The sequence below is a fragment of the Vidua chalybeata genome, chromosome 4, assembly GCF_026979565.1.
Source record: "Vidua chalybeata isolate OUT-0048 chromosome 4, bVidCha1 merged haplotype, whole genome shotgun sequence".
NCBI classification, from domain to species: Eukaryota; Metazoa; Chordata; class Aves; order Passeriformes; family Viduidae; genus Vidua; species Vidua chalybeata.
The window spans coordinates 34,419,734-34,437,620 of NC_071533.1; the positions used below are offsets into that span (position 1 = coordinate 34,419,734).

General features: G+C 36.9%; 1 protein-coding gene across 12 annotated transcripts in view; it reads right to left on the bottom strand.

Annotated features, from left to right (window-relative positions):
- Positions 1-1,223: 1,223 nt before the first annotated feature.
- The window catches only part of CLOCK (clock circadian regulator), a 61,649-nt gene continuing 44,985 nt past the window's right edge, over positions 1,224-17,887 (bottom strand). For 10 of the 12 annotated variants that reach the window (XM_053940483.1, XM_053940482.1, XM_053940489.1 and 7 more), the window contains 13 exons: positions 16,541-16,659; positions 12,782-12,864; positions 12,454-12,560; positions 11,835-11,982; positions 11,546-11,621; positions 10,508-10,649; positions 10,033-10,133; positions 9,072-9,161; positions 6,990-7,148; positions 5,459-5,665; positions 4,198-4,406; positions 3,639-3,903; positions 1,224-2,064 (listed from right to left, as the gene is read on the bottom strand). In XM_053940483.1, the coding sequence (XP_053796458.1) occupies positions 1,888-2,064; positions 3,639-3,903; positions 4,198-4,406; positions 5,459-5,665; positions 6,990-7,148; positions 9,072-9,161; positions 10,033-10,133; positions 10,508-10,649; positions 11,546-11,621; positions 11,835-11,982; positions 12,454-12,560; positions 12,782-12,864; positions 16,541-16,659 (1,883 nt within the window). In that variant the 3' untranslated portion in view covers positions 1,224-1,887. The remainder of the gene's footprint in view (positions 2,065-3,638; positions 3,904-4,197; positions 4,407-5,458; positions 5,666-6,989; positions 7,149-9,071; positions 9,162-10,032; positions 10,134-10,507; positions 10,650-11,545; positions 11,622-11,834; positions 11,983-12,453; positions 12,561-12,781; positions 12,865-16,540; positions 16,660-17,887) is intronic. The other 2 variants (XM_053940490.1, XM_053940491.1) reach the window with 2 other exon arrangements.

Here is a 17,887-nt window from a genome sequence, read left to right on the forward strand (position 1 = left end):
ACAAAATAGACCATCACCATTTCATTACATTCATTCAACTCCTCCATAGTATTCAAGATTAATCCAGCTTTCTCTCCCTAGCACTAGTTTTAAATGCTTTTACTGTTTTTTGTTTCTAATTAATTATCAGATCTATCAGCATTTATTAATTTTCCTCTGAATCTCTGGTTTCCACAAACTAGTACCATAAAAACCTACCAACGTTTACTTAAATAGCACACATCTGTTGGAACTTTTTATTTTCTTTATAAAGTGAAGTTGCCTTCTGAAGTCTTAGTTCAGTGATAGCTCTTAAATCAATACCTGGTAGTGTTAAATGCAATCATGATCTCCCCCAAAGCACACTTTAAATGCTTCCAAAAATGATTAAAAAAAAAATCAGCTTATTATTCTTCCTTCTGCAAAAGGAGTCCTGTCTTTTAAGGTTTACTTTTTTTTTTTTTTTTTTTGAGTATTACCTTAAAGATCTAGATTTTTGAGACTCCTGTATTTCTGGCTACTGTCTGAGGGGGAGTACCAGTCAAAAATATCCATGGTCTCAACTCAGACCACTTTTAAAATTAACACAATACAGAAATATCTATGAAGTAGATACACAAGATTGGTTGACAATGTGCTAAGACTTCAAAATTGAAAATGGTTACAGATTCAAGACGCTGTAATTCAAGATGTTCAACATTATCACCTGAATTAAAATCAAGGCACTATGGGTTTTGTTGTTGTTGTTAAAATGACCCTGAATTAGTTCTGACTAATTTTTGAAGGAGAATAAAAAGATTCCAACATGGTTTAACAAGTTACAATTCTCACCACAGAGAAAGTGGTTAAAAAGTGCCCAAAAGGTTATTAAATGTAAATATATTTTTGTGCAAATTACTCCTATAACTGAAACATTCTTGAAAATTACTGTCATTTTTTTAAACCTTTTACATAAATATTTCCAACTATGAACTATATCAAAAGATAGCTTTGGGGAATAAAATTCCAAACCATCCGCAAGAAAGCAGTGCAAATTCCTATTTTTCAAATAAAATGATGAATTCATTATGAAATGATGGATGATATTTATGAATCTGAATGTCCTGAACCCTGATGCATGAACACCAGTTCAAACAGCTTCATCAATAATTTAACTTCAAGCAGTCAACTAACCAACACACTATACCTCACCGAACAGACCCTGACATCACGGACAAAGCACAAACAAGAGACTTGTGCCCACATTAAGGGTGAAAATAATGATGCATCATGTTGTAAACAAAAGGGTAGAACAGAGGAAAACATTAGTCTGAGTATGGCGTGAGAATTTAGGGAAACATATTCAAACCTACAAATAACAGATTACATTTTCATGCATCATATAAAATATTTTGCTCTTTCTCCTTTTATGCAGACATATACACAATATTTTACAGCATCTGTACAACAGAGAACTGGATTTCACACAACATTTTCAAAATATTTAATGTCCTGTAATCATCTGAAAAAAAATTAGATGGTTTTTGGACTATATTTCTGGCATTTTTTCCTGCTAATTCAAAACAATTGCTCCATGTCCATTTTAATACTTTAAAAATGTACAGGATTGATAAAAATACCAATATTTTCAGCATCACTCTCTTTTCAGTCACATTTGGAGATTTCACCTGGACAAATTACAACATGGCAGCAAATCCTTTAGAACACAGAAACCGGGGCAACGCTCAAAGTTGGCCATATCCCCATCATCATCTTGTGGCTTTTCTTAACAGATTCCAGAAGTTAGAAGTAGATCTCAACACCATGGTGGCTAGAAAGCCTTCGTACTGTTACCTCTCTAGCTTCAGTGCAACTGTTTGTGAGGCAGCTCCTCCTGGCAGTTTGCTTCAAAAAGAGGCAGCGCCCACACTACTGTGGCTGAACTTTGGAAGGATCAGTCATCTTGTCAGTTCTGTGTCGTGACAGCTGCTGCTGCTGAGACTGATGCTGCTGGTGGTGGGACTGAGTGAAAGTGCTTTGTTGTAGTGGGAAAGCAGCAGAGAGAATAAGCTGAGCCGACTGATTTCCATGAAGTAACCTGGATGTCTAAAACACAAAAATAGAAAAAAATTGTTTTTCCTACTGCACTGAGAAACATGGGCCTAGCTGCTCTTTAACTTTTTCAAGGGTTCAAAGTAAGCTTCAGATTTGGCCAGTTAAGCTGAGCAAACAATGCAAGGATTTGTTCATACTAATACATTTAATCAGCGCATCTGAACAATTAATAAAGCAGCTGTAATTGGTCTTTGGAATTTCTGTGGTGATAGGTAGGAATACATGGTAATTTGTCTTTATTTCACACCACAAAAGCATAGCAGGGCATAAAGAATCTATTTGAGTAAGTGTAGGTAGCTGTCATTGCAGTCAAATGAAAAAATAGTGCATGATTTGGCACAGATCACATTTATTCCCCACAGACAAAATGCACAGTCAAAGAAAATAGTGCATTTGCAGACCCAAACATCCCCTTCAAAGGAGACTTATGACTATGGGAAATGGTACTTAGTTTTAACAGTATTCTTCTTAGAACACAAAAAAAAGATTACTGAATATAAAAACAATGAAGAATGGGTACAAATGCACTAGGACATCTCAATCCTGAAATATTCTGAAGCAGAGAGTAAAGTACATCATCTGCTCCACTTACACAATCAGACTGTAAGATGCCCCAGTGAACAGAAGCAGAGAAGGTACTTTTGTCCTTTTTAAAGAATATTTGCTTCACTTCTAATTCTAGTACTTTAAAAGTTTGTACTAAAAATACTGGACTTTTGCCTAGAACAAAATTCTAGAGTAGGAACAGACCCTTTGCGATCTTCATATTTCACATACCTGTTTCACCAGAATTAAGTCAAAATTGTATAAACTTTTAAATTTAGAAACAGAGATAACAGACACTACCAACCTGCTAAACAGCCTCTCTAGTGTTCTAGCCACCACATCTCCTTCACCGATTCCAGATGCTGGGTGACCCATGTTCCAGTAATTAACTGGAATCAACAAATGGCAACAGATTTCCTCATCAATTCTTTCTACCTTCTGGTTTTCTTAGAGATTTCCTATTTCTAAACCCCCTGGGTTTTTCTTCCTTCCCTTCTGACTCAATCTCTCTTCTTTCTCCACTTTAAACAAGGTTCTTCCCTACTCTCTGCTTACAAAGTTACTTGCTGCTCAGCCTCCCCTGTAGCCTAGACAGAATTTCATGCCTCACATTATTGGGAAATGTCTTGCTTTGGGCTGTCTGCTGCTTTCCAGACCAACTATCATCTCTCATACCTTACGGTACTAACTAATGTAAAGTTAATGAAAGAAAATGTCAACTTTTTTAAAGCAAATATCTGTTTTTCCATCCCCCAGTCAATTAAAAGCAGCAATTCAAAGGGAAAAAGATGTAACAACACAGGACAAGGCATGGAGTAACACTGCAGGAAAGACCACTTCTCCTTCAAGTAATAGGATTTTAGAGAATAGCTACAGAATAAACTTACCTTATGCATTGGGCTTATTCACAGGTTACTATTTTAAGTGCTTTGTTTTCAGGTAAAGCACCCCTGGATAACCTAGCAATGCTGAAAGCGCCAGGACTTGGGAAAATTTGTAGACAGTTCTACATTCATTACCTGTAGGAACTGCTGGGGGTGCTGGGTGAGCTGTGACTGAGCTGGTTGTTGCACTGTGGTGAGCTGCTGCTGATGGTCCTGCTGACTTTGCTGCTGCTGCTGCTGTTGTGTTATTGACAAAGTCTGTGTCTGCTGCTGTTGGGCAGCAAAAGTGGGATAAGCTGTCACCACCTGTCCCATTAGCATAGTACTTGGTACCATTACCGCTCCACATGCTACTGGGGCTGTGACGAGTTTTGTTACAAGTTGCTGACCTTGAGAAAATCTGTTAAGAGAAAAAGATATTTGGAGCCCCTTCAGGAAAAAAAAAATTATACAAAGCATCACATACACTTGAGAACGGCAGATTTCTCAAAGCCATATTTTGCTGTAACAACATGGGTTTTGATAGGCCTGCAAACATGTTACTTTGGGCAGTTTAACTTCAAGGGTTGTATCCATAAGGTTGAAACACAAGTCACACAATCTTTTAAACACTATTTTAGTTCCTTTTGTATATGGTACAGCTGCATAAGCATACCATTATAAAAAGTCATCTTAAATACAGGTCTTGATTTACCTGATTTGTCTGTCCTGTGTAAAAGTGGTTACTGCAGCAGCATTCTGGTTGTTGGTCTGTGGTAAGCTAGAGGGAACCTGCACCACATTTCCTGCTGTTGGCTGAGAAATCACCATAGTGTTGTACAAAGGTGCTGACACTGTGTTCTGTGACTGACTGGCAAGAGAAGACTGTTGATTGTGTCCACTAAGTACATTCTGTTGATTATGCTGAAAAGAAATCATGAGATAATAAGTTGAAAATAGCCAGGGGCACTACAGCCATTCTCCTCACTGTCACTGCCCACACCTCAAAACTACCAGATTTTTTCCTATTCAAATCAATTCTTAATTCAAAGTATACAGGTATTTCTACTGAATGAGGACTTAGAGATTGGACACCTGAACCTCTTACATTAACTTCTTTTCCTGTTCAGGTTATTTTTTTCCCCGAATTTTTCAGCTATTTGCATACTCTTTGTTCAAAATTATCTTTTTTACTCCTTTAGCATCTCTGTGGCCAACTTAGACTAAAATGTGCACATAATGTCAATAATTTTTTACTTGAAAGTTTGGAACTAGCCTACTGCTGAGATGGTAAAATGCATCACTAGAATCTGCCTCTTCACAAATCTCAAAAGAAGAATGGAATGTGGAAAAGTGTACAGAGGAGGGTGACCACAGAGATCAGATGTATACATAGTCTCCATACATATAATGGTCAAACACATTAGAAATGTTCATCATAAAGAAACAGCTTCTGTAGGGATACATGCTGTTGAGTGTTATGCCTTTGCTAAATTGTTACGGTTAAGTTTATGGTATAAGATAAGAGCTGTTTCTTCGTTATATTGTTAGGTTTGATGTATAAGTTGAGTGCTGTTAAGCTTTTAGGCCATGTTCCTTTTTATCTTTGCCCTCGCTGTGCTTTTGTCACATGCACCGAAAACACACACGCGCACACACACACATTCCCCTAGGCAGGTCTCAGTTCACTTCCGTTTTGATTGCATAGATTTTGTTTGGTTTTGCTTGTTTGTTTTGCTGCTTGTTTTTTCCTTATTGTGCCTTAACTGTCCTGTAAATAGTAGCAAGTCTTGCCCATAAACTTTGTTGTGCTGCCACTTAATATTAAATCAGGCTTTTGCTGATACCCTTGCCAATGATTTTTTAAGCAATCTCAAACACTTGTTCATAACAGGGGGATGTCAGGGAAGCTGTTGTGTTTCAGCTGTGGTTTTGAGCAAATATTCTACCCAGTAAAATCAATAATAGAATTTTACCTGTGTTGCAGTACTCTGCAAAGGTTGCTGCTGTATCATGTGTGGAGTATTTATATGGCCTGTGTTCATCCCACTTTGAGTCTGATTAGTCTGAACAACTTGACCTTGCATGTTTATTGGCGTAAGCTGCTGAACAGTTGAAGAATTTCCAGAAGGAAGCTGCACAGAACCAAAGTTGAGTCCAGAAGCTGACTGCTGCAAGAACATCTTAAAAAATTCCACAAGTTATAGGGTCAGTATTCAGAGACTCAGCTCTATCTGGTAAGAATCAGAATCCTGATTTCCAGAGTTCTAAACATTAACATTCAAGATCTGTTCTTAAAGAAAAAGCACCATTTAGAGACTAACCAGTAATGCAGTCTACAGCTGTATAAAGACAAAACATATTTGCGATGACACTTCTTTTGGTAGGACCTTCCTCAGTAACACTAAATCAGATGAAAAAGATATCTGAATTAGCAGATCCAGGCATAGCACCAAGAATGTAATCTTCCCTGACAATCAGAAGATCATAATGATTATAACTGAACTTTTCAACACTGTTGTAGTAAACAGAATTCAGCACAAAAATATTACGTTCTTTACAAAAAGTTAGGCCCAAGCCTACAACAAGGCAGAATGTGCATCACTGAAGTATTTTTTCTAGTTTTCACATTCCTGAACAAGGTCCCTCCACACTACATGGAAAGGAGAGCTGTGAATCTCTCCTTTTGAGACACGGATAAGGCAGTCTACTGCTGGCATGTTTACACTAAACATCACACAACACTGAAAATGGCACACGCCAGAAACTCCTACTCTTCCAACAGAATTTAAGCAACATACTCAATACTTCCAGGAAGTATCTTTGCTATTCTTTGTCACAATCCAGACTGAAAATATTAAATTATCTCCTTAAAATGTATCTTAGTTTGAGGTGATCAGCTTTTTTTGTCTGGGTCTTTTAACTAGAAAAACCCAATAGGGTAATTATTTTCTTTCAAATGTAGCTGCTGAAAAGACAATTGACAAAAACAGAAAAATACACACTGGTTAAAAATCAGAAATCAGGTAGTCAGCTTCTAGGCTGAGTAATGCACCCTCTAGACTTCCTGTCTTTCTGGCTCAATAACTCCTTTAAGTTTACCACCCAAAGTAGAGCCATTGAGCCTGATAGGACAGTTTAAGAAACAAAGAAACATGGATTTAACATCTTCAGGGCTGAAAGACCTGCTAAAAACAGTTACTGCAGATCTTGGATTATTATTCTAATGACTGCAAAACTTTGCAAGAATTAACAACCACTCCATCCTTTTACATTTAATTAGGTTAGGGAATAAGCTAGGCTTGGCCTGCTCAACACTGGGGCCTTTTCAAATACATTCCCAAGCAAAACATCAGCTGGAACAGCAGCTTCAGATACTATGGATTTTAGACATATTAGGCCCAGCTGACAGGGAATATGGAGGACCATGTTGTGCAATTAGGTGCCCAACATTTCAGATGCTTGAATTCTCTAGAGATGAAACCTCTAAGTAATGCACTAACTCACCTGGAGTCCTTGACCATGAACAATTTGAAGCTGCTCTTGAATCTTACGCAACTCTTCCTGCTGCCGATGAATATTTGCCTCTATCATGCGTGTTCTTTGTTCTAGCTGGTCCTTTAGATGCTGCATAGCTCCCAATTGAGCTGAAAACTGAAACACAGGCTGTAGTGCAATGAATAAATTAAAAGCTGAGCAAAAATTACATTTTATTCATAAGAGGTAAATACAGTCCTCCATAGAAGCAAAGAAATCAAGCATTGCTCTTTAAATTACTAATAAACCATAATCTGAGGACCAATTCATGAGTATGAAAACATCACAGAATCAACATTTAATTGATGCATGAGAACTGGTGAACTAAATAAACTCCATAGCACAAGAAATTGACTGGTGTCCAAATCACAAGCATATATATGTGTGTATGTAGCCTTAGTAATTTACATGGTACTGTAGATGTTAAAGCTCTCTCATGTTAAAAATTATAATTGTGCCAGTTTAGGAAAAAATGTTCACCCAGAGCTAAAACATACAAATAACTTGGGAATACCCTCAGTCACAAAAAGCTGAAGGCTAAGCCCACAGAGAAACTATTTGCCACTTTTGTTCTTCTTCAGAAATCTGCTGTAGGCCCCAAGTCAGTATGACCTTTTGATACCTATATCCTGCTCTTACTATACAGAAGCATTTCAGAGATCAGGCAGCCTTGTGTTATAAGCATATGCCTGAAAGCTGCCAGCCGAGTTGATGGATTTTTAAATTAATGCCCTAAAATATTTTAGCTTTAACTGTTTTTATATCTATGTTGCTAATGCACAAGGCTGAAAACTATATCTACACAAGAGGAAGAAAAAAATAAAGCAAAAGTGTCAAATGACAGAATTTGCTCATTACAATAGAATAATTTGGCACCAAAGGACTCAATTTCTAAATGAGAAATTGCCATTATATTCAGAATATAGAAGCAGAGAATTGATTAAGATGGAAAAGACCTCCAAAATCATCAAGGATAGCCACTAACCTAGCACTGCCAAGTCCAACACTAAACCATGTCCCTAAATGCCACATCTACATGGCTTTTAAATACCCTCAGGGATGGTGACTCCACCAATTCCCTGCTCAGCCTGTGCCCATGACTTGAGGCCTGTTCCAATGACTGGCAGCCCTTTCTGTAGAGAAATTTTTCCTCATGTACAATCTAAACCTTCCCTGGTGCAAGTCAAGACTATTTCCTCTCACTCTGTCCCTGTTACCTGAGAGAATAGATCAGCACTCGCCTCACTACAAGCTCCTTTCCTTGGGTCTCCCCTGAGCCTTTTCTCCAGGCTAAATGACCCCAGCTCCTGATTCATGTTCCAGACCTTTCACCAGCACCATTGCTCTTCTATGGACTTGCTCCAGCTAGTCAATATCCTTCTTGCAGAGAGGGGCTTAAAACTGAACACAACACTTGAGGTGCAGCATCACCAGTGCCCAGCACAGGGGGACAATCACTGCCCTGGCCACACTATTGCTGATACAGACCAGGGTGCCATTGGCCTTCTTGGCCACCTGGGCACACACTGGTTCCTGTTCAGCCTCTGTCACCAGCAACCCCAGGTCTTTTTCTGCTGGGCAACTTTCCAGCCACTCTTACCCCAGCCTGTAATGCTGCATGGGGTTGTTGTGACGCAAATTCGGGACCTGACATTTGGCCTTGTTGAACCTTGGCCTATCAATCCAGCCTGTCCAGATCTCTCTGCAGAGCCTTCCTGCCCTCCAGCAGACCAACACTCTCCACCCAACTGGGTGTCATCTGCAAACTCACTGATGGTGACTTCAATCCCTTTGTCCATATCATCAATAAACATATTAAGCTGGACTGGCCCCAGTACTGAGCCCCCTGGAACCCCACTAGTGACCAGCTGCCAGGTGGATGTAACTCCATTCACCACCACTCTCTGGGTCTGGCCATCCAAGCTGTTTTTCTCTCAGTGAACAGCACATCCACCCAAGCCACAGGGAGTCCATTACTCCAGGAGAATGCTGTTCTCTAGGAGAATAAGACTGTTTAAAAAATAATAAACAATCAATCTAGTTAATCCATACCTGAGTCATTCCAGACTGAAGCTGTAAAGTTGCAGGCTGAGATATTGCTGGCTGTGTTACTGGTTGTCCAAGAGACTGTGAGCTTAAAGACTAGGATTAAAAAAAATGTTCCATAATCATAAGAGAATGAACTTCATACTTGACATGAAGTATTTCTTTAAAGAGTCAAATTCAAAACAGCATCGTATTAGCATATAATAGAAACTAGTAAATTGTTTCCTGAAATATCTAACCTTAATTATTAGAGAATTAAGAAAACAAAAGCAATTGATTATCTACATAATATATACATAATTTTTCCACTGCTAAAAATATATATAAGCAGTAGGTATAAAACAGAAATTACAAGTATTTCAGACATCTTCATTTCAACAAGTTTGGAAGTTGACACCTTTGATTTGTTCTTACACTAATGATTTTTAGAAATGCATATTTTAATAAGCATTCTGTTTACGAAGTGAATGTATTAGTTCAACGCGAAAATGAACACCAAGCACATGAGGCATGATAATTTCTCATACTACCAAGATTTCAGAAAGGGTATGGAAGATTCACTAATATTCTTCGTCATAAGTTTGTATGAGTTCTCTATAGGGACACACACAGCATTACACTGGCAATTTTACATACATACATACGTGTATATATATATGTGTGTGTGTGTATTAAAAATCCAGAATCACAGAAAGAAGTTCTGTGTGAGTGAAAGCAGAGATTCATTCATATTCTTTCAAATCCTAATGACAAAACCTAAATTCATATATGCTTACTGTATTCCTTTAAAATCTAGTATACCAAAGTTGCATACTGATGATGCAATTCTAAGAGATGTATTCCAAGAGAAACCCTTAAAGTTTAAACTAGGTTTTTAGAAGAAATAAAACAAAGCTTATATGGATTTAAGAATAGCTTTTAAAGGTGAACTCCACTGTTTAAGTACAATATTCTTCTCTGAAGTTACCTGACTGCTCAGAGATGATCTTCTTTGCGCAGTCTTTTCATGACCAGGTAAGCCTTGCCTTGGAGGAGTGCTAGTGTCCACTGTCATTTTAGTTGGTGTTGCTGACAATGTTGAGAGTTAGAATGGAAAGAAACATCTTAATTGTTAACTCAATTCTGTAATGCAATTATCTAATTACAAGAAGCTTTTTATTAATAAAAAAACTATAAAGGCTTGGACTCTTTTTTTCCCCCTGACCACCCACCAGTAGTGCAATCTGATGGATTGAAATAGGGTGTACTACTGTCTCATTTTGTACTCTAGAAATAAAGGTCTTTTTCAGAGTAGTCTGCAGTTCTCTGAACCATCATAAAGAGTATTTTCACCTGGACACTTCTCATAAAATGATTTTAACTGCCAGTTATGCATTTAATAGAATTAAGTAGAGAAAGCCCTCATTAGGAAAGCAATTCTGTTTTCAGTAGTTGGTGCTTACATGAATGATCTGATACTGCAGTATGTGAAGATTTTCTTGAACTCCTGGAGGAAGCAGAAGGTGTGGGGCTGGTATCAAACCTTTCCAGTGCTTCTTTGAGACTCACGGTGTTTATGTGATTGTCAGACCCAGAGTCCTGACTCTGAAGAGACACACATAAACAACAATTATTTATTTAATCCAGCACACAATGCATATTTTTGTTAGAAAATATCTCAGACCTTTTTGTTTCTAATCAACCCCCTTAGACAGGTGATCATGCAGAAGTAGTGGCCTGTTTGATGGCTGTAAGCTCTGTTTCCTTTTGAGGCTTTTATCCTTGGAAACCAAAGCTGTATTAAGCCTAGAGACCAAAATGCATGCAGATTTAGGCCACAAACTGACTACTGAGCTGAGCTCCTTCTGTAGCCACGCAATTCACTCTGAACAACACTGTAATGACTCAACTGCTTATTCTTTTGAGAAAGGATGAGTTCGTTCCATTAGGAGTACTGACAGATGAAACTTGTGAAACTGCCAAAGGAAAACATTTCTGAACTGTCAGACTATATATAACATGTCAGATCATCTCCACAAGCTGAAAAAACTCATTGCGCTTCCAAGGACATTAATTCTAAATTTATTTTTTATACTTTTAGGAAGTTAGGCAGAGTCACACAATTAAACAGCTTCTACTTTCCTATTGTGAATTTCTTGTTGGTGTGTTGACCTTGATTTTTCAGATTATGGGTACTTCCAGTCAGAGAGACCATTTATTTAGGAATCTAATGCTGCAGAAATCAGATCTTAATAAAAAGTTACAGGTGTTATAACTATTATAACTACATGCACATTAATTCCTGAAAAGAGAAGGGTGTTATAGGTATAGTTAAACACTCTAAATTTCTTTGATCACTTTCAATAGTCACATTATTTAGAGATCAAATAATTACTTTATTTGGGGACAAATGGGACAAAACCCTTTTTGCTGTTGTATATTTGCTTGCGTACTGTTTTTAGTATGTGAAGATGTAAAATAAAACTATATAAAATACTCACTTTATCTGCTGTTATCTCTGGGAGAGATTCCTCAATACCAAGTTCTCGTCGTCTTTCTGCTCTAACTTCTGCATAACTAGAAGAACAAACCAAGGATGACTACTGTATTGTGGAATGATTTAGAAAATACAACTCAAAGACCAAACTCCTCAAACCCATCTTGCTTATAAAGCATCTCAAGAAGTTTTCCAGTGATTCTTCACACTGCTATAATTTCTCTACCTCCAAAATACCATCAAGAAAGCTCCCATACTTTAGGATTGGGAGGATACTTTAAAAAGCAACCTACCTTACAACAGTGTGCGTACAGACAATAAACTCTGGCCTGGAATTCCACTGGTGATACGTGATATAGTAGTGAGTTTGCAGCCAAATCCATTGTTGTCCCTTTGTAAGGAATCTGTAGTAACATGACTTCCCTTTCCCATATTGCATTACTATAAAGATGAAGAATAAAGTTTACGGTCTTGCCAGATTGTAAATACTCCAATTACGTAAAAATAATATTATTTCCGATGTTCATATAGCCCAAACCATGTCTAAATCCAGTATTAAGACAATGACCAAGAACAGGTTTGAAAATTTTCCACCAGCTTTTGCACTTATTCAACATTATAAAGCCTTTTAAATGCCATTGGAAGAAATGGAAAAGTATTAGTCATAGAGCTGTGCACTTCAATTGACCACAATGAAACCCCAGAAGTGTAAGATAAAGTTAAATCTGTTTTGTAGTTCTGTATCAAAGAAAAAAAAAAAAAAACCAAAAACAAAACAACAAACAAAAAAACATGGAACAGAAGTATAATAATGCCAAACAAATGGGAGTAAAGACCCTTCACTCAAAATATCACCAGAACAGTTGTTCAATTTAACAAATTTGCTCGTTTTAGTGACTTAGTAATACTCACAATGCTCATGACATTTTGCCAGATTATCCAGATCATCCACATGATAATAATCATAGCCTGATGTTCCCAAAACTTCAAATGGAAGATAACCTATTATCGGAGGTGCCCTAATTAATAAAGAAATCAATGTTATTTTCAGACACATGAAGGAATCTCAAACAAATCAGAATTAATTATATAAGCTTTCTTGTTTACAGTATATGTTCCAAAGAAAATTAAAAAATTAAACCCAACACAAGCTATAGTAGTTAATGCAGATTAGTGAACTCCATACTACAGTCACCACTGTGATTCAGCTGCTATTGCTACTACACAGAAGGAACTGCACCTGTGATCCAAGAATAGGAACTTCCATTCTAAGCTGTGCCTAGATGTGAACTCTTCATTGGGTTCTTCAACAGTGCACATTTCCTAAAAAGGAAAAAAATAAGAATCTCTTAAAACTGCTCTATTCTAGTACCTAAGCTCTTTCAAAATTCAGACATACCTGAAGTTAGTAGATAATTCCACAATAGTTAAAATGTTATTTTTAGACAGCTTCATTGGTTTTGCTTGTTTAGACGCACAGTACTGAGGTAGAATCTAACCTGAATCTAATCTCAACTGTGCCAAGCTGATGCTTGGTTGATTTAAATGGACTAACCATGTCATGAGATTAAACTCAAATGCACTATCTACACACACAGTACTACAAGCAGAAATCCATAGTTCCTGCAGTTACGCTTTTAAATTGTAACCCGCAAAACAAGAGATGAAACATTCCCACCAGTCTGATTATAGTCGTATTTATCATGGGTAAAACGCAACTTTAGTAAGATGGTCACGTTACTCTGAGTTTAGGAATACGATTCTTCCCTTTAGTGAACACAAAGTACTCTAAATCTCTTTGAGTGCACAGACATGTACTACAAATAACACACTATTCTTATGTTTAGAACTCATGAAAAGTAAGAGAAAGGCTGTATTTTCATTACAACAAAACCTTAAGGTATTCTGCACATAATTCTAAATGTATTCCACTCAAATGTATTCAGAGCATTATTCAGTCAACTTCTACTGTCCCCTTCAAGAAAGGTAAAGACGCCCCACTGAGGATTGTGCCTCATGCAGAGACAGTCACAACACCACACACCCCAAGCCAGCCAATTCTGTCACAAATTCCTCTAGTAGTGCCTTACAAGAAGGAAGATGGATGATAGAATACATGCATACAAATACACCCCTCAAAGAATTACATTAAAATTAAGACATAAGTAAATAGTTCTTTTTTGGACATCTGCACACATTTTTCATTTGCAGGAGCTTGCAATGGTACTCCCAGTGCCAGGAACACACTACAATCTATTGATGATCAGGTACAAGAGTTTCCTAAAGACTGCAACGTGGAAGTTGCAGAATACTCACAAGACGTATGGACAGGCAAGCACACTGCTGCCCTGCAAACATCTGCAACTAAAGCACTCCTGCAGAAAAATACAGTAGAAAACCAACAGAGGGACCACTTTTCATTCTTTCAGGTTATAACCCAAAGAGCTTAATTGCATACTTTACAGTTTTTTAAATAAATCTAAGTTTTCTTTCTATAAAAGGAAAAAGTGACCATACCTAGGCAATGTTTTTTCCTCACAATCATCACTATAAAATCTAAAGACAATTCCTTAGAAAATGATGGAAAGATGGATGAATTAGATGAAGGCAATGAACTAAACAACTCTGGGCACAAATTTATAACTGTTGATGCAAACTCTAGTCAGCAAGACTTAAGCTTCAAACATGAAACTACCCCTAGAACCCAAAGCTCATCTACATTTCTAAAATTACAGCATTTAATAAAGCACCTCTCAAAGTAAGATAAATGACAGAGAGTATATCCTTGAGATATACTTTTGATTTGTTGCTTCTTTTGATCTAAATATTTTGGCACAAGTCAAAACAAAAGTAAAAATCACTGAAGTGCAGGCAGTAAAACCACAGTAAAAACATAATGGTTAGAGAGGAAATGGCAGCAGGTTAGTATCCAATTACTCAATACATTTATATTAATGATTTGCAGATATTCCACTGTAAAATACCCCTGGGCAGAAGCCAGCTTGTTCAACAAGGCGTCTTGTTGAAGTTGTCAACAAGGCATCTAGAAAAGAAAGGACTTTCATTTGTAACAAAAAGTATTCTGGTAAAATCCTTTTGGCTAGATTAATCCTGCCTTCTTGATAGGATGCAATCATCAACTAACCAAAACGCAAGACAAATGTTTTAAAGAATGTGTACAACCAAATGCCTTCACTAGGGACCAAAATTTGTGACATGTTTTGTTGCAGAAGTGGTAGAGACATAGGCATAAAATAAAAATGTGAACTTTAAAGGTGGAGAAAGCATTGCATATCCTGAGAAATTACATTTGAGAAAAAAAAAAATCTGGAACCATATACCAACTGAAAGAAAGAGAGTAAGTGACAGATGAGCAGGTCTGTTCTACCTTAAATAAGGCAAGTATTGAAACACACATCTCCTTACTGGCTGCATCATACATTTGTTAGTGAAGTTACTGGCATCCTAAAATTCCTGACACACACCCCTTTGTTAAAGTCTAGTTAATGCTAGCCCCAATAATAACAGAAGGTATCAAGTCATTAATGTAAGCCTTCTTCAAAATATTTCCCAAATCAACAGCATCAGTTGAAAGTCTCAGGAGGATCTGAAAAATTTTGTAACACAGAAGCTTTCTTGGGCACTAAGGGCTCAGAGGTTCAAGTACAGGAATGAAACTTTGGCCAGAATATAATCTGTAAGGCTTTAGCCTGCAGGAGACTGAGACACTTGAAGATCATAAATGGATGTTCCTCAGCTTCCAGAAGTAGGAAATACAGAAGTTTTACTATGAACAGCCACACTTTTAAAGACAAGAACAATTGCAAATGTCAGGTTGGTCTTTTTTTCCACAATTATTTCATGAGGCAAAAATCCCACATATCTACCAACTGTAGGCATAACAGGAAGAATAATTTTTAGACCTGCATGGGAAGAAAAGTGTCACATGAAAGATTTTCATAGCTTCAGAAAGAATAAACTTTCTCTGCCATACAGTCTGGAGAGACAAAATTCCTATTCAGCCTGACAGAACTGAAGAAGTTTATGATTTCTCCACAGTCTCCCTACAATGCTTTTGAAGTGCAAAGTATATAAACCATGTTTTCAGAAGCTACCACCAACAGTCTTCAGCTTAAGACATCAGTGCTTTAAACTTAAGAGGCAGAATGTTTAATGTTCAGAGTTCTTGTACTACAGACATTAGTTTAACATCGGGCCACATATATTTCATGGCATTACTTCATAGCTGAATTGCAAAACCAAATGTTACATAGCAGACTGTCCTGAACCTTGATTCATATATTTGTATGAAACATAGAATCAGAATCACAATCACAGTCTATACTGTACTGTATCCTGGGTATTTATTTTGACTGGTTTCGGAGAGAAACACTTACTGAACTACAAGTATTACATGCATTCAATTCTAAACTTGGAAAGGCACCTTCCCATTGTACATTAGCAGCTAAGCAAAATGCTATGTTTAAACCACTGAGTTTCTGAATAACTACACTGAAATAAAAGATTTCTATTACCTCAAACCCAACTCTTCATTACTGACAAGTAATATAAGCTTTCATTAAGCACTCTGAGATTTACTTGTGTCAAACTGCAGAAAAGACCACCAGCAACAAAAAATTCACATCCAAGTTTCAAATAAAATCAATCATTTCTCCAGTGAAAGTGGAATCTCAGTGTAATCTTTTGTATTGTTTAAGTTCATCTTGCTAAATTATATTCCTGTGGACTTCTTAGAGATTTATTTCTTGCATATTTCTCTTTTATGTTACTGTTTAAAATTAGTGTTCACCACAACTTTGTTTGATACTTTGCACAAAACTTTGCCTGTTTGAAGTAAGAAACAGCCACTTTCAGTTTCATATACTAGAATTCCCTATGGTCTTCATTAGTATTTTAAATGTTGTGTGCATTCTCTCAGAAGTTTTTCCATTCAGAGTCCATTTAAGAACGATATAAAAGTGACTTCATTTGTACATACCTTGATAAATTGAGGTGTAGCTAATCTAACTGTGGCTACAAAGCAAACTTTCTCTTCATAGGAAGGCCGGTGTGATCTCTGAATAGTTCCTTCAAAACCATTGTGCGCTGAGTTGGGAACTGAGGGCAGAGAGAGGAGATGACAACACACATGACAATATAATGGAGGAAAATGGCAGCAATATCAGAGGATAAGTGGCCCAATATTTATCTGTGGTTTGCTTGTAACTTCACAGGCATTAAAAAAAGTGCTCCATATCTACACTTATATGCACAGGAATAATATCACAGTAGTAGAAGTAGTTACATAGTAGTAATAGGAACACAACCATCAAGTAACTTTCTCAAAGAACTGAAACTACTGTTAATATGATATTATTTCTGACAAAGCATTTTTAAGGAACTAGTAACAGTTCTAATCCTTGCTAACTGGTAAAAATGACTGGAGTACACTTTCTTCAAAAATATCTTCCTATTTTATCTTTTGTATCAAGTTTGGCTAATTTTTTCTTTTGAACTCTGCAGTAAGCATTTATTTTCTAGACTTTCCATCCTATTTAAGCAACACATGCTGACAACATACCGAGTAAAGGCACAATTATGGAAATGAAAGAATTGGGATACTGAGCTGAGAACAAATTCATTCCACTTATTGAATCATAAAGATGGAATCAAAAGGAGGCAAAGGATGGACTAGACCTCGAAACAGATTAACCTTATCTTTCATTTCCAGCAGTTACCAATTTAGTTTATATTTACTAAGGTCTAGAGATGGTGATTTCAAAACACTGTGAGGCTTTTTGAAGCCTAACTGGTTTCAATTCAGCTCTAGATTAGAACTCCTACTGAAGTTTCTTCATGCAGTTTCACCTTACAGTTCCTTGCTCTTTCCATCAGAAAGAAAATAGGCAGTTTCTTTCATTTCTATCTTAGCCTTTGTCCTTTGTTCTTCAGAGTTTATCTTGCCTTGTGCAAAGTGTGCAGTGGGATTATTTCATGTGATTTAGACTATATTTTAGAAAGGCTTTTGCATTTTCTCAGCTTGGTGGCTGGTCAAGGTGATTTGGTCCTGTTCAGTTTACATTCCATAGTAAGCCCTTTTCCTAAAGGACTGCTATGTAGCTGGCTGCAACCATCCCTGTTCATATAGTTTGCTATTCCTAAACGTAGCAACTTGCATTTTTTCTTAGTCGATTTTTCTGGGTTTTTAGCCCAAAATAATTTATTTTCTAGATTTGGGGGATGAATTCTTCTCTTGTTTTTAGTGGATTATTTCATAACTGCAAACTATGTTCCATTGTTCATAACACTGAAAATACTGACCAAATCCAGAAGTTGTAAATTAAAA